This window comes from Ammospiza caudacuta, chromosome 1 (assembly GCF_027887145.1).
Source record: "Ammospiza caudacuta isolate bAmmCau1 chromosome 1, bAmmCau1.pri, whole genome shotgun sequence".
NCBI classification, from domain to species: Eukaryota; Metazoa; Chordata; class Aves; order Passeriformes; family Passerellidae; genus Ammospiza; species Ammospiza caudacuta.
The window spans coordinates 22,351,957-22,366,905 of NC_080593.1; the positions used below are offsets into that span (position 1 = coordinate 22,351,957).

Consider the following 14,949-nt stretch of genomic DNA (forward strand, 5'->3'; position numbering starts at 1 on the left):
ATACAACTTGAACAGCCTGGGAATGTCCATCACTGGGGTGGTGGGTGGGAGAAGAGCAGCTGACTGACCATCAGCAACCCTGGAGCTGGCTGCCACGGGACACTGTGTGACCCTGAGGAGAAGCAGGACCTTCATGGTGCAGGCAGAGCAGCCCAGGCTTGACAGAGGGACACTTGCCCAGCTGCCCAGTCCCAGTAGCCCAGGGCCCATAGTGAGGGAAAAGTGGAAGGGCTGAGCAAGCATGTATGAGGCTTCTCCAGAGCTCTTTTCCAGGATTCCAACACTTTGAGTCAGCCACAGTGTGTTTGGCAGCTCCCAGTTACATCCACTAGCTTGTCCATTCCCAGCTTGAACTCGTACAAACCTCTAGCATTCATGCTTTCCTGCACTACGTTGAACATTGCAATCAGCAGCTGTGCCAGAAAAGGTTCTTTTTTTATTAGTTTTGAGGTCACTGACCTCTTTTGTTACTTTCTAATTCTTGTGTTGTACAAGGCAGTGAATGATCAATGTCTTTGTTTTCTCATGCCAGGCACAATTTCCAGATTTTTGAGAACGTAACATATGATCTTCCAGAACATTAAAACATTAACAGCAGTGTCTTTTAAAAAGCAATAATTTTGTTAGACCCACATGAGAAGAACCTGTGTTTCTCCTTGTCATCCCCCCAAATACAACTCTAAGGTCAGAGTTAAGCTATTCTCTTTGTACTATATACTTACTTTACTATCTTACATTTTATAATCTCTTGCATCTTGCTTGGCATGAAAACCTTTGTGTCCATCCAATAAGGAGGAAGACATCAGTTTAACTGAGTCCCCCTGAAATAACAAAGAGTAAAAGTAGAGCCTTAAGCTGTAAAGGAATAGTTATTAAATTTATGGAAGCATAAACTTCTGCTAAAAGAGGGTAGTTAATGCTGGGAAGCTATATCACTAACTTCAGCAAGCTAAGCGAAATTCATTATAAAAGAACATCTGTCTAAATTACTAAATCTGGAAAATGCATACAAGACCTTATAGAAGTCTTTGAGCTTCCCTCAGGGCATGAGTAGCCTAAATATTTAATATTCACTTCTAAGAGGAGTCAGAGTATTGTAGTCAGTAATCCAACAGCATCTCTTTTAGGTGCTCCTCAGTAATGGCTCATCTGCAGGCTGTGCCAGGCATCCATACAGATATTGGGGCTGGCCAGAATTAAAGGGCTCACGCTGGTTCTGCAGTAGCCAAGGGAGTCACTCACTCTTCCTTTCACCCTTATTGAGAGCTGCTCATTCCCTCCTTTGCTCTAAGGCTGATTGTACCTCTTGTCAAGGGATTTCAGTTCCCTAATGCAGCAAACCCATGGTTTTGTGGAACCCTCCCGAGTGTACCTTGAAGAGTGCCAGTGCTGACACCAAGAGTATTTTGATGAGTGTTAGCTCTGGCACTGAGAGTGTTTTGATGAGTGTTTGTGCTGACACAAGGTTGGTTCAGGGCTTGCTCCTGAGGGGGCACTGAGACCTCCTGCTTCCAGCAGTGACCAGCTGTGAACTCTCTGCGTCAGAGGAAAGCCCACCTCCATGGACAATTGTCCCACAGATGCTCCCATTTAGAAATTTGTTAGCATTTCTCATTTTGTTGCCTCTGTCCCTTCCTTACACTTAGATACAAAGTATTTTTTTTTAACATCCAATTTCCATTGGCTTATTGGCAGACCTTATGGATTTGAGATTTTGGCAGTATCTTCTATAGCCCAATTAGTTGCTCGTGTATCGTGCTGTGTAAATTGAGGTGTGTTCACATTCCCTCACAGCTCCATTTTTTGCTAGACTTCAGGAGCCCCTCTGTGTTTCCAGGTACTGGAACTTTGTAAGCAAAGCTGTCCAGTACCTGTCTGCAATATTTGAGAAGAGGTCTCCTTTGGGCAGTGATATTAATCATACCTCAGTTTGACTGGAAATACATCTTTGATGTATTCTGGGATGACAGCTGTGTTTTCCAGGAAGAAATTCTATTGATCTGCCAAATCATTTTGCCAGAAACAAGTGTGGTCATGGCTCTCTTCCTTATAAACCAGGCCTTCCAAAAAATTTAATAGAAATTCCCTCTGGCCCTTAAGTGCATAAATTTGCTGTTTGTACAATGGAATTTGATCCTCTTTCTAATAACCAGTCTTGAAGATCATCCAGGTCTTTCCTATGGGAGTTTTTTCAATCTTTTTTATTTCCCATGCTTTCCAAATTAATGTTATCAGCATATTTCATTGGAATGCTCCTACATTTTGTTCCTAGGTAATTAATGCAAATAGCAAGCTGGCAGTTTTTAGGGATGATATTGGAGGATCCATACTTCCAACTTTGTCCTGCTTGGGGCTCCCTCAGGGTAGTCACCAATATCTCTGTGAGCAAAAATGTCCATGGTCCTGCTGCTTGTTTGGCCAGGATGAAAGTCTGGAAAGCTGAGCAGCCCCTGCCGTGGGACTGCTCTGCTGCTCCTGCCCTCCCACATCAGGTCAGTTCTTGTCTATGCTCAGGTGTTTTGCTGTTTGAAGGAGAAATACTGAATTTTTGCCTCTTCTGCTGAGCAGGTTTGTGCACACTGCCTCCTGCCCCAGTGGCCAATCTGCCTCTTGCCAGGTTTTCTTTACCAATTAATCATCTCTTCTAGCTTAATTGTCACTGAGGTGGAACAATAGCAAGACTTTTTACTGATTTAATCTCAGTAAAATTTTGTAGTCTTTGAACCTGCTTAGTAAATTTTACGATGTAGATAATGGGGTCTCTTCCAATCTTACCAATTCTGTGGTTTGCCTGACTAGAAAATAACTATGAGGAAGATAATTTGACTGGTTTAGCATTTGAATGGCTTAGTAAATACAGCCTGCATTTAATTTATATATGTTTGCCTCAGGTCTGATTGTTTTTTCTCCTTGGTGTTTGTTCCAAGTCCTTGTGTGTTTGGAGGCTGGGATTGCTGTTGCCCAGAGCCTTTTCCTCTGGCACTGCTGGAGCTGCAGGGCTCCCAGGGAGTGTGTTCATTCACGTGCACTGTGAGCCTGCAGCTCCTGGGGCCCACGGCTTTGCCATGCAGTGTTCACTGAGCCCACCATCTCAGTCTGACAAGGTGATGTCGTTGTTGTGCCATTGTGTCCTTTGAAACCTTCCAACACAGCGGATGTTTTCCCTCAGATTCCAGCTGGTGCCCCATCCTTCTGCTTTTTTGCTTTTTTTGAAGTTCACCTAACTTCTGTGCTGTTTGCTTTTAGCAGCAAATAGAGGAGTCTCTTGAACTACAATCAGTGTCGGTGGTTGGTTTTGGACCTTCCATGAAGAAACTCCCCTCAATTTCCCTTGTTCCACCTTCTGCTGTTGAAATCAGTGTATCCCATGCACTGTGTAACTCCATTGGACATGGCTGTTTCAATGATTTTTATGAACATTTCAGGGAAAGTATCCTGCAGGTTTTGCCCTTTTCAAATGTAAATGTTTAACCAGTGCTTGCTGAGAGGGAGTACAAGAACACATGCACAAGGCTTACAGTTCTTTTTTTTGTCTTCTTGCAGTGACCTGCTGTCTTCTGAATATCTTGAGAGGCATATCGAGCAAGGTGGGAAGACAGTGGAAGTTAAAGTAAGAATTTCAAGAATTTCCTTTTTATGTTTCTCTTTTTTAATTTGCTTGGCTTTTGATGTTCATGAAAACTCACATATTTTTGTGAAAGGAGGGATAACTGATTTTTCAAGTGATTTGCCTATTCTGAGGCAAACATCTTGTTTTCTAACTTTCAGCTTTAAACAAGGCAAATACACTCCATTGTCAAATTTATTACATTAATGTTTAAATCAAAATGATATCCATGAAAAATATATTCATAGTAGCTCTTTTTGCTAGTAAGAATACTTCGCTTTTGATACTTATTGTAGAAAATATTTTTGTTTTGGTAAGTAGCATTTTCTCATTGTACCAAACCTCAAGTTTGGTATGTTATGACCTTCTTTGTAAATTTGAGAATAGCAATATTTATTGTATAATATTATTGTATTAAATATCTAATCACAAGTTGTGTGTTTCTTTCTCTGTGTGTTTGTTGGCATAGTGACTACAAGATGCTATTTGTTGCTGTTTTCTTGTGTGAAATGTCCCACAGCCTTTGCAGAAGTGTTTTATTCTTTGCATGCAACATGGGAGATTTTTCTTACGGACCCTCTATTTGTTAGGACTTGTTTTGTAGATGTCAGCTATAATTTTTGTATCAATTACTATAGATTACATAGAGTGTTCAGAAATGTATTATATATGGTGCAAAATGGAAACTCTAAATTTGCCTATCAGGTAAATGTTAGGTAAAATTTTGTTCAAAGTTTACATTTTATTAAAAGAAATCACCCAAATTGTTTTACTAAATCTGAGATAATCTAAATACTTCAAAACAAATGTGTTAATCTCTGCAATGTGAAAGTGAAAATGGAAATGGGCAAAGCAGTCCTTTATCCACTGGATAGCTGAAGATGCAAGTTTTCTTTGGTTTATTCCCTTCTGTCATTTGCAAGTAGGAAGTCTGCTCTCCCACTATTATCTAGATAATAGTCTGCATACATTATCAGACTGAGGCAAACACATACCTGTCCCATTAAATTGTAAAGACTAATTTCTCAGTCAGCTCTGCTCTGCAGTCAAGAAGTCTTGCTTGACTGAAGTTCAGAATACGAGTCAAAGCAGAAATAAAGATAATAGCTGATATTAATAAGAGAAAAAACAACCCATTTTTCTGCATTAAGATATATATATGCAAGTTAGTTAAGTTAATCCATCACTGTCACGGAATTGTTCCTGATGAGCAAGCCTTAATCAAGCAAGGAAATGTTTGAAATCAGCAGCCCTTCATATCTAAGTACTGTTTAATTGAAGGGAAAGTGATGGGAGGATCAGGCCTTTCAGAGGAAGGGTCAGAAACTGTTCTGGGTAAAACAGCTGCGAGCCTCAAGGGTCCCAGAGATTATTTCCCCTTGATTTAGGTGCTGAGCCAGGGTCAGGGTATACCTTCAGGGATGGCTATCACTGCCTTGCTCAGAATTCTCAAATCTGCCTGAAGCAGAGAACTATCACTGCTGCACTGAGCTTGGTACTTGAGATGGGCTGAATTGGGAGTGAGAGGGGCTGCAAGGACTGCACTACGAAGGAGAGGGCTTGCTGCTCGAGTGGTGAGTTCCCTCCCATGCTGCCCTGTACCATGGGCAGGGGGCCAGGGGTGGCTGGGCTGTACAGGTGGGCTCCTCTGCCCCTTCTATTCCACTGCTCCAGCAGTTCTGCAGGCAGCAGTCCTGTGGAAGCATGCTAGGAAAGGGGATGTAAGGTCTTTGCTTGTTTTGTTGCATCTGAGTGTGTGGGATTGGCAGGGAGGGAAGCAGCTGCTGTGAAAAATGTCAGAAGAGCCTGGTGGCCACAGTCATGGGAACATTTTCATAGAAGTTCAGATACCAAAAGGTTTTTGGAAAAGTGCAGGCTACTGAGTACACTTTAATACCAGACACTGGGTGAGGCTGATTTAATCAGTGCTATTGAACTGATTAAAAATTAATCTGGTTCTCTCTGACCAGTCAGTATTTTTCAGAGCACCTGTAAGTTCATTTGAGAGCTTTGTTTATCTGTTGAACAATTTCTGAAAAGACTGGCAGTGTCTGTTTGCTTTGGTTTTATATCAAATGTTTTGAAAATCTTACTACAGCTATAAGAAATTTCCATGATGGTGATTTATTACCTTTGATTACTGTGGGAATTGTTTACTATAACTGGTAACATAATTATTATGCTGGATTTTAGAGATTGTGCAGATTGGTTAAATACTTATTTAAAAATAGTTAGTGAAAGGGTGCAACTTATGGATAAACCACAAAATATGCTCTCCTTTTTGCTGCCTATTCTGAAGCAGAAGCTGAAGAGGTATTTCAGAAAGAAGACAGGTTTCTATCAGTTGCTTCAACGTGCTGCTCTTCACCCATCTCTGTGCAGTTTATCTTGGGCTGTAGGCAGAGACAGAGGCGGCCTGGCAGCATCTCTCTTGCTGCTTTGGTGGGAGAAACAGTGACAGAGAGAAAATGTCCATCTGCCATCCCCTGCCAGCTGCAGGCCTGGAGCAAAGCTGCTCATACAGCAAGCTCATGGCCTTCTTACCAGAGAGGTGTATCTTAAAACCCACACATTCCCCCTTGCATTTCTCTGGGCAAGAAGATTGCCCAGACACACGAACCATCAGTGCTGCTGTTGTGCACCAGCAGGATGGGGGAAGCAGGAGCTCAGAGGCACGGTGTGAAGGCAGCTGTACATGCAGCAGTTTGGGAATGTGTCTGGAAAGCGGATCCTGCCTTGGCTCATGTGCAATGTGGAGTTGATAACCACTTTTGCCACTCCTCCCCCTCTCCTTCCCTCCCAGTAAAACTTCCTGTGCTGTAAAACACATATGGATCTTCTGCCATTACTGAGGATGCTTCAAAGAGGAGAGGGGGGCAGGGGAAGGGAGAAATGTTTATACCATAAAAAATACCACTTTTTTAGTAGCAAAGGGATTTTTACTGTGAGAAGAGTCTTCAGTTTAACATACCTTTTTATCATAAGAAGACATTACATTACATTTTATTTCTGCATAATTATTAATACATTAGAGCATTGTGAAGGTGAAAGAGATCCAAATGTTTTTGCAGGATGCCAGCATTTAGCTGCTGCAGAGTAGAGGCTTCTTGTTAATTTGGCAGAGTGAGGAAGCACCTAACACATTTTTATTAAACCAGTAGCAGTGTGCAATGCCTAAGAAAAACAGAAGGAGCTAGATGCTCAAATTATTTCAGTGTTTCCCACCACACCCTCTTTTACTGTACATCACGTCTCTACTAGGAAAGCAGGAGTGTTGGCCTAAATTCCTTCTGGTAGCAAAGAGAATAATCAATTAATAAGAAAGAGAAAAACCCTTCTTGGCATTGCCTTTTCCTGATTGTGTCATTCCACACCATCCTATGCTCATAGCACATCAATACTGAACCTGTGTATACCTAGTGTTGTTGCAATATATCTGTGTGTCCTTTTATCTCTCTTTTTCCCTCTTTTTTGGTTGTCATTCTGTCACTGATGCTGTCAGTGAGATGAAAGGCAAAAAATAGCTATAGTGCTGAGTAATTCACATTGCTGGATTTTTCACCCTCAGAAGAAACAACTGAAATCTATTCAGTGATATTTTCTCAATAAAATGTTTCAGTTTTCTTCTTCAGAGTGTGTAGAAATAAATGTTTCTGCTTGTATTTCCCCAAAACAATGTACACTTCTACAAGTTCTTAGGAAATTGCTTTCTGAAAAAGATTAAGCCATGAAAATAATTCAGTCAGAAAACTTGCACAGGTAGAGATGTGGTAGATAAATGCCAGAAAATTTTGATGGTATGTTTATATATGACTATAGAAGGAACTGTATTTCATAGGCAGTCCTTAAAGTCTGAAATTCCTGAGTGTGGTGGTGTAAACACAGCATGTGCATTATGGGCACAAAATTACAGAGAGAGTGCTTACAGCATAAACTGATGTTTTTTGCTTCAGCCTCGCAGCATTTTCCTATGATAGCACTGAACAACATGAATGGAGACATATCAAATGCTAGGCACTGTTTTTTCTTTGTTGTAGCATTAACAGAGGAGCTTTGGCCAGGCTTGTGCCGTGGGTTAGGACTGCCGTGTGGCTCTGTGTCCCAAGCTGTGCTGAGCTGTTCTGCTGGGCCCTGCATTGCCCCGACCGTGCCCACTGGGCTTTCAAAGCACCCACAGCCATCCTGTCCTGCTGGGGGTCCCAGCACAGCCCCCTGCTCTGTGGGGGTCCCAGCAGAGGGGCCCCCATTGTGGTTTGGCCATGGAGGGTTTGGGGCAAATGCATTTTAAAGCTGCCCAGCAAAGCAGAGCTGTTAGCTTGCAAAAATAGTCATTATGTTGTGTGCATTGACTAGTAGCGTGTGCAAGATGACTGTTAGCTTACAGCTATTTTAATGCCTCTGCACAAGGAGGAAAATTACTGTTCTTCATTACCTTGCTGTGCTTGAAGCCTTGGCTAGTGTGTGCCATGATGTGGATTTGAAGGGCTTTTTAAAAGCCATTTTTAAGGAAAAATGATGCATAAGGGAGAAAAATATTAAGATCTTGAAAAATCAGAGGAGTCTGGGTACCCTTGATTGCTTTTTCTGTTAAACTTTCTCCTTCAAGTCTGGTCTGCTCAAGCAGTTGTTAAGGTACAGTCCCATGACCGAGGGCAGCGTGTGTCTGTGCACACCTGTGCCTGTGCACACCTGTGCCTGTTTGATGAGATCTTATCCAAGTAGCATTCCAACATTTCCTTGTTATCTCCACAGGTACAAACTGATCATAAGTCTACAATAATTTGTGGTGCAGACAGATGAAACATTTCACCAGTGAGCAGGTCATTTCAATAACTGACTGCTATCTTTCCAGTCTTATAGCAAGGTGCTTCTAACCATCACCTTCCAGTAAGGGCACTCACTGTCTGAAAAGAATTTCTTATTATTCTTCAGGTTTTGGTAACCAAAGGGGAAGGTGTTTCGGTTGCCAGGGAAGCCTGTATGCTGAACAGGTTTCCTGTTTGAGATTACATTTTCTCCTGACTAGCGGAGTGCCAGCTGGGCTGGCAGAGGATGGGATGGGAGTGCAGGAAGACTCAGCCCTGGGAGGCTGGAGCCTGGGGTGGTGGGGAGCTCTGCGTGCATCTACCTGGAACTTGCACAACCTGCTGATGAAAACTGAAAAGGAACAAATCATAAATAATGCAGGAATTATATATGCCTGTTTCTGGCAGAGCTTTTTTGCCTGCGTCCAGAGACTAGAGAAGCTGTTGTTATCAGAAAAATCATTCTCAGTCTTGTTTGGGAGAAGACTTTGAATAAGGGTTCCTGTAATGTTGGCACATTTCCTCTCTCTTGCACCCTCAACAGAGCTCTCTTGGCCTCATGGCAAATTACTAACAAATCTAGGCCAAAATCTACTTTTTAGTGATAGCAGTTAACTAACTGAAGAAGAGCTGATGAGGAGTCTGTGAGTCTGACACAGTTTAGCAGGGGGTTCCTGCAAAGTTATCTTCAGAGTGCTCCCATCAAATGTTTTCATTAATGACTTATGTAAAGAAATGTATGTGTATATTAATGAAATTTGCCAACAGTGCAAAGCTGAGAAGCATTACAGTGCAGAGAAGAATCAGCTGGAAATCTGACTATCTTTTGACCAATGGAGTGAATAAAAAACCAAATAGAGCAAATGGCAACTTATTACACTTAGGGACTAATTATAGGTATTTGCACTGTACAATGAAAGTTCATAAATTGAAAGTTCCACAAGAAGGGGAAGATTAGAGTGTAGTAGTGGAACAGAATGACAGGATGGAAGCAAAGTGATCCCATAGTATACTGGTCAAATTGCTTCCTCTGGGTTTTGACTGAAATTAATGTGTCTTGATGAAGAGTTGACAAACGTTTTTTAATTTCTATGTGTTTTCAGTTACTCTGGACATCCTTTTTTCCAGTAGTGTCATGCTGTCACACTGAGTCAATAGGCATTGAGAAATATCTCGCTTTCCTGTTGTAGCATTGTTTGAATTCTGGAAGCAAGCCCTTTAGGATTTAGAAAATGTAGTGTCCTCTATAGGATACCAGAGCAAGATAATCAGCCCTCATACACAGTGCATTTGCCTGACCTAATGATCCTGCAGGCTGGCACTTTTAATGTACATTTACAGTAGATTTTTTAAATATGTGATCATCTCCCTGTTATTACTGGCTTACTTTATACATACATTCTGCTACCAAGGAGAAGAAACTGAAAAGTAACAGTTTTCCATATTAGGAGTCATTCCCAGGTCATGGTTTTGAATATACTACACTAGAATGAATCCCAGATCATGATTCATGTGGGATTTTGCAGGTTTAATTATCTTGTCTCCCATTTCTTTGTGATGTAAAAAAAAAAAAAAATTCCTGTGGGTTTAACTAGTCCTGCAGGGGAAAAATGTCAGAAAGTGGAAGTCTTCCAGAGCTTAAAAAGTACATTTCACTGTACATGAAAAAGTACATTTCTGCTGGATGTGGACCCCTGTGATGGTGGGTGGTTCTGCTGAAGTGGCAAGACAAGCGACTGTGTGACCATCAGGAGCCACCTCTTGAGTGCTCTGCTGCAGTTTTGTCTTGTTGCAGAAGGAGAACAGCTTGGACTTGCAGAAAAATCTTGTTTGACTTTGTGCACCTCATGAGTTATTTTCCATGAGCTGCAACAACATACAGCATCCATAGCCAGAGAGTGGTTGGTAGCAACCAATTGTTCTGTAATCTCAGACCATACGAGGACTGAGTATGGCTAAGAGAAATTAATTACTGCTATAACATTAGAGAACATCAAATCACTTTGTAGATGCTCTTATTAAAAAATAAAAGTATATTTTTGGATTTAACTAAATCCCTTTGAGGGGGAATTAAGCCAAGCAAACAGAAGCTGCTGTACTTCTGAAGGAGTGCTGCCATGCAGTGGGCTTTAGCTTGACATCTTTACTTTCTTCATCTTGACTTCTGTAAGTAGCTTTGCCTAGACATGTCTGTTGTTCCCTATGGATACCAAACTGGCACTGTATTATAAACAGTAGGCTAATGTTTCTAGACACAGCCTTAAGCTCTGTGAATTTTCACTTACAGAGAAAGTTCTGTCATTCAGAAATAATGAGCCAATAAGGCTATCAGGGTTGTATTGTTTTCTGTTTTCCTCAGAACTTTATGTCCTGCTGACTGATTGGTATCCATGTAGGTGTTGTGTTGTGTTTATAGTAATCTTGTAAATCACATTCTTACACCTTGGCTTCAGACTTGGGGTAAGCTGATGAGCTGATGTGGCAGATTAGTGTGCGTAGATTACAAGGAATTTTCATACTGTCCCTTAAAATGTTTCCTTCCATTTCCCTGGAACAGAAACACAGGAGTGGGGCAAAATGACTATCATTTAAATGACTTGTGTGCCATGACTGAGAGACACTAGCCACTGCTACAAGACCTGTCTTAAAGACAGCAACAGAGTGGGCAGGAAGAGGTAACCTTTTCTCCTCTGCCTCATCTTTGCCTGGCAGCTGATAAAAAAAATTAATTTCTCCTAACACCAAGGTAAGTCAAGGCAAGAGTCTGTTTTCCAAGCAGATGCCAAGGCAGCTTCCAGAGCAGATGGTGTTGCGTTGGCATGAGCTCTCTGTCCACACCCTGCAGTGTTTTGTGGGGCATCTTTTCTCATAGCTACTGGGCAGTAAACACAGCCCTCATTTGGCCTCTGAGCTGGGAAGCTGGGCTGATATCTTGTGCCATCTGCTGAAGGCTCCTGCTGTGAGTCACTGATGGCAGTTGGAGCGAGTCACCCGCGTGCAGGATCCTGTCACATACACGTGTGTCTCTGTTAGTTAAGAGTGCTGCCAACAGCCTTTAAACATGGGCATTTTGTGGAGAAGGCTTAGAAGCGGCTGTGCCTTTTCCTAATTTTGGAATCCACATCTCTGATTTCAGAAACTGAAACAGCGTTACAAACTAATGTCCCCACAGCGTGTCGGGTCTGAGCTATGTGAGCACATGTGAGAGCCATCCTCCTACAAAGGGAGGGCACCTTTCACAATTCCACAACATTTGGCTTTAAGGAGATGCAGTCCAGAACTACTCTGCAAAGAGGTGGTGCCAGGTCCCTGGCGTGGTTACTGAGCTGAGTAGGAGCTGAACTCAGGGCTCAGCGCAGCAGGGCCCCTGCCAATTGCTGAAGTACGTGTCAATTAAAAGGTGTTTTCTCTCATTGCAGTTACACAGGTCAAAGTGCCATTTTGACTCTTCTATTTACTAATAGAAACCCATTCATAACAAGTTGTTTTCTGCCGTAGAAGTCAGTGAGCAAGGGTGCAATTTTCTTTTCCTTTTGCAGTTGATCGTGCAGCCTTAGTTATGTATTTTTGTAACTGGTGGCCCCACAATGGGTAGCCCTTTAAACAGCTTATCATTATCTGGCAGCTCATCATTATCTAGCATTCACAGAATGGTGGCTTGAGCCTTAGCTGGCCTTTTGGGAACTTTCTGGTGCAAGGAAAGAGGGAAATATGTTACTAGGATTTGAATTAAACCAGCAATCTCCTTTCCTGTGGATTAAAGAGTGTTAAAATAGGAATATGTAGGAGAAAAGTAAGGTATTAATTTTAAGGTCAGTGCCTTACTGTTGCCTGCATTTTACTGGCCAGCACCTCTCTTAATTGCAGAAAATGGATTACTTGGATATCCAATGTAGAAAGCAGATGAATGTGCATCCTTATTTTCCTCCCCTGGGAAGGTCACAGTGTCTCTGAGGCGAATAACAAACCCTGCCAGTGTATGGTCAGCAGATGCTTTCTGCACTGTGACTGCAGAGAAGAGGGAGCTGCTGCCATTAATGACTGTCGGGGCTGTTCTTTCGCTTTACTTATTTCACCCTTTATTATGAGTGCTGGTTAATGTGTTTTTCATCTCTTTTGTGTCTGCTCAGCAGCTGGTGCCTCTCAAAGCAGGGACAAACGATCTTAAAATTTAAAAATGGGAACAAATTTTATTTGCATTGCTGACATCTGTGTCTTACCACTTTTTAGTATCTTTGCCATGCTACGTACCCAACAGGTTGCAAGAAGACTTGTACTGACATAGGCAAAAGGGTTGCATCTGGTTAGAGATGAACTGTAGCAATTCACAGGGTAAATAGCCCTATTTCAGAATTTTGCTAGAATTATCCAACTTAAGCATCAAGATGAAGGCTATCTTATGAATTGATAACTAGAATAATGATTAACTTGTTTTAATTGACCCTGGGGTCATTCTGTTAGGGTTTGTTTTTTTTTTTTTTATTTTTGGTAGGATTTTATTACATTTTTAGCTCTCCAAATTAATAAACTTCTTGTTAAAAACCTCTATTTTCTGTGCTGCCCTCGGACATCACCAGTAGGTTGTCCCTCATGTTGAGAAGGTTCTTGCAGGAAGGATAACTTACTGATCCAAGGAAATGGACCACAGAGTGCTATGGGCATTGGCAGAAAATTTGCCTTGCAGGCAAATGTGTGTTGCAGGTTTGTGTCACAGCTGCTGTCACCAGGCTGACCTTGTCTCATAGGAGATGACATTTAGCCTGATTTTCTCCCAGACTCTAGAGTGACCAGGTTCAGTTTTAGAGCAGAAGTGGGTAAATGTGCTGCTCAGACTTATGGCTGGCATATGTTGAAGAGCAGTCTGATTTCCTCTCATCTTACACTGAACCATTCCCCAGTAGCTGGCAAAGGCCAGTGTGGAGGTTTGATTTGCTGAGATGGGCAATTATTGCTTTTGAGAGAACAGAGAGAGGCTCTGTTAGCTACAGGAAGCCAAGAGCTCTTCACAAAAGACCCTTGATGTTCTGGACTGAACTGTAGTTGGTGCTAATTTCAACTCTTAAGGGAAGTGTTAATTATCATATGGGACCAGAATATTTTTAGGAAAAAAATGAAGATTTTTTTTTTTTCAGCTTTTGTCTCTTTGCTGAAGATAGCAGTTGATAAGAGAGACAACCTTAGTCCTTCAGGGAGTATTTCCAAGAGCAGAGTAAAAGAAGATAGATATGATGATCATATTTAGTGTTTGGTGGTCTTAGGTCTATCACATACTGTGATTTCTCCTCTAACACAGTGCATTTTATGTCACTACCTGCTATCAGACAGGTTTAGTAGATGTCAAACCCAGCACAATTTCAGCCTCAGCACTATAGTGAAGCAGCAACAGTAAACTTCTTGCCCAAAATTGCACATGTTTGAAAAAACCTGCCCTGCAGAGTGCCTTCATGTGTCCTGACTCTCAGTACAGAACCACAGAATCATAGATTCATTAAGGTTGGGAATTACTTCCAAGTTCTATAAGTCCAACCTTTGACCAAACACCACCATGCCAACTAAACCATGACACTGAGTGCCACATCCAGTGGTTTCCTGAACACTTCAATTCTCAGAATTTGTGGCTTTAAGTACCCATACAGGGGTCAAACCCAGAGCCTTGGTGTTATTAGCACCATGCTCTAACCACCTCAGATAATTGCATGCACCAAGTACTTGGAAAAAAACTATCTTCATTTAAAGAAATGAAAATAATTTTTTTAGCTTAATTTTATTAACTATCTTGCGGTGACTTATGTTATAAGGATAGGAACATAAGTAAATAAATATCTCCTGGATGTTAGCATATAGAAAGGAATGTTTTGTAGTAATAAACTGATGCCTGAGACTGAGATCAGAGTTGTGTTTCTATCTCCACCAGAATTACCATGAGCTCTAGTAGATTGTTGAGTTTAATTGATTTGACTAAATGGAGTAGAATTTGTGTATCTCAATTGTATTTTTCCCAGACAAGAATTTAGAGCTGTTTTTGTTATACTTTTCTTTTCTAGATCTCTATGCATTATTTTTCCCATGGATTTATTACAGAATAAATTAATTTGGAGGTACTGTCATGGGACATTTATTTGATTCTCATTTGAAAGATCAAAATACAGTTTTGAGCCACAGTCTGGATTATTAGTGTGAAAAAATGTTCCTCCTGGTTGAAAAGACATGGTTTTGCAAACTAATGGAGCCTGAGATTCTATTTCTGGTACATATTAACTACATTTTCTGAGAACAAACCAATTTGTGTAATTACTCTAAATTCCTTCCACAGCTAGAAGCCTGTACAACTCCCTACTGATAGTCTTTTCAGTATTATTTCCATATCCATGCACTTATTCCAGTTATGTCTTTTACAGGAATACTACTTCAAGAATTCTCTTTAGAGAGTATTTTATTTCTCATAAGGTTTTAGATCATCCATAGTTTGATTTTTAGCTTTGTTATTTGCTAACTGGAGTCTCTCTTTGTTTACTTCTTATTCATATATTCCCAAAG

General features: G+C 41.2%; 1 protein-coding gene across 5 annotated transcripts in view; it reads left to right on the forward strand.

Annotated features, from left to right (window-relative positions):
• The window catches only part of ADAM22 (ADAM metallopeptidase domain 22), a 131,240-nt gene that overhangs the window by 54,417 nt on the left and 61,874 nt on the right, over positions 1 to 14,949 (forward strand). For all 5 annotated transcript variants that reach the window (XM_058817595.1, XM_058817603.1, XM_058817612.1 and 2 more), the window contains exon 3: positions 3,544 to 3,610. In XM_058817595.1, coding sequence (XP_058673578.1) covers positions 3,544 to 3,610 — 67 coding nt within the window. The remainder of the gene's footprint in view (positions 1 to 3,543; positions 3,611 to 14,949) is intronic.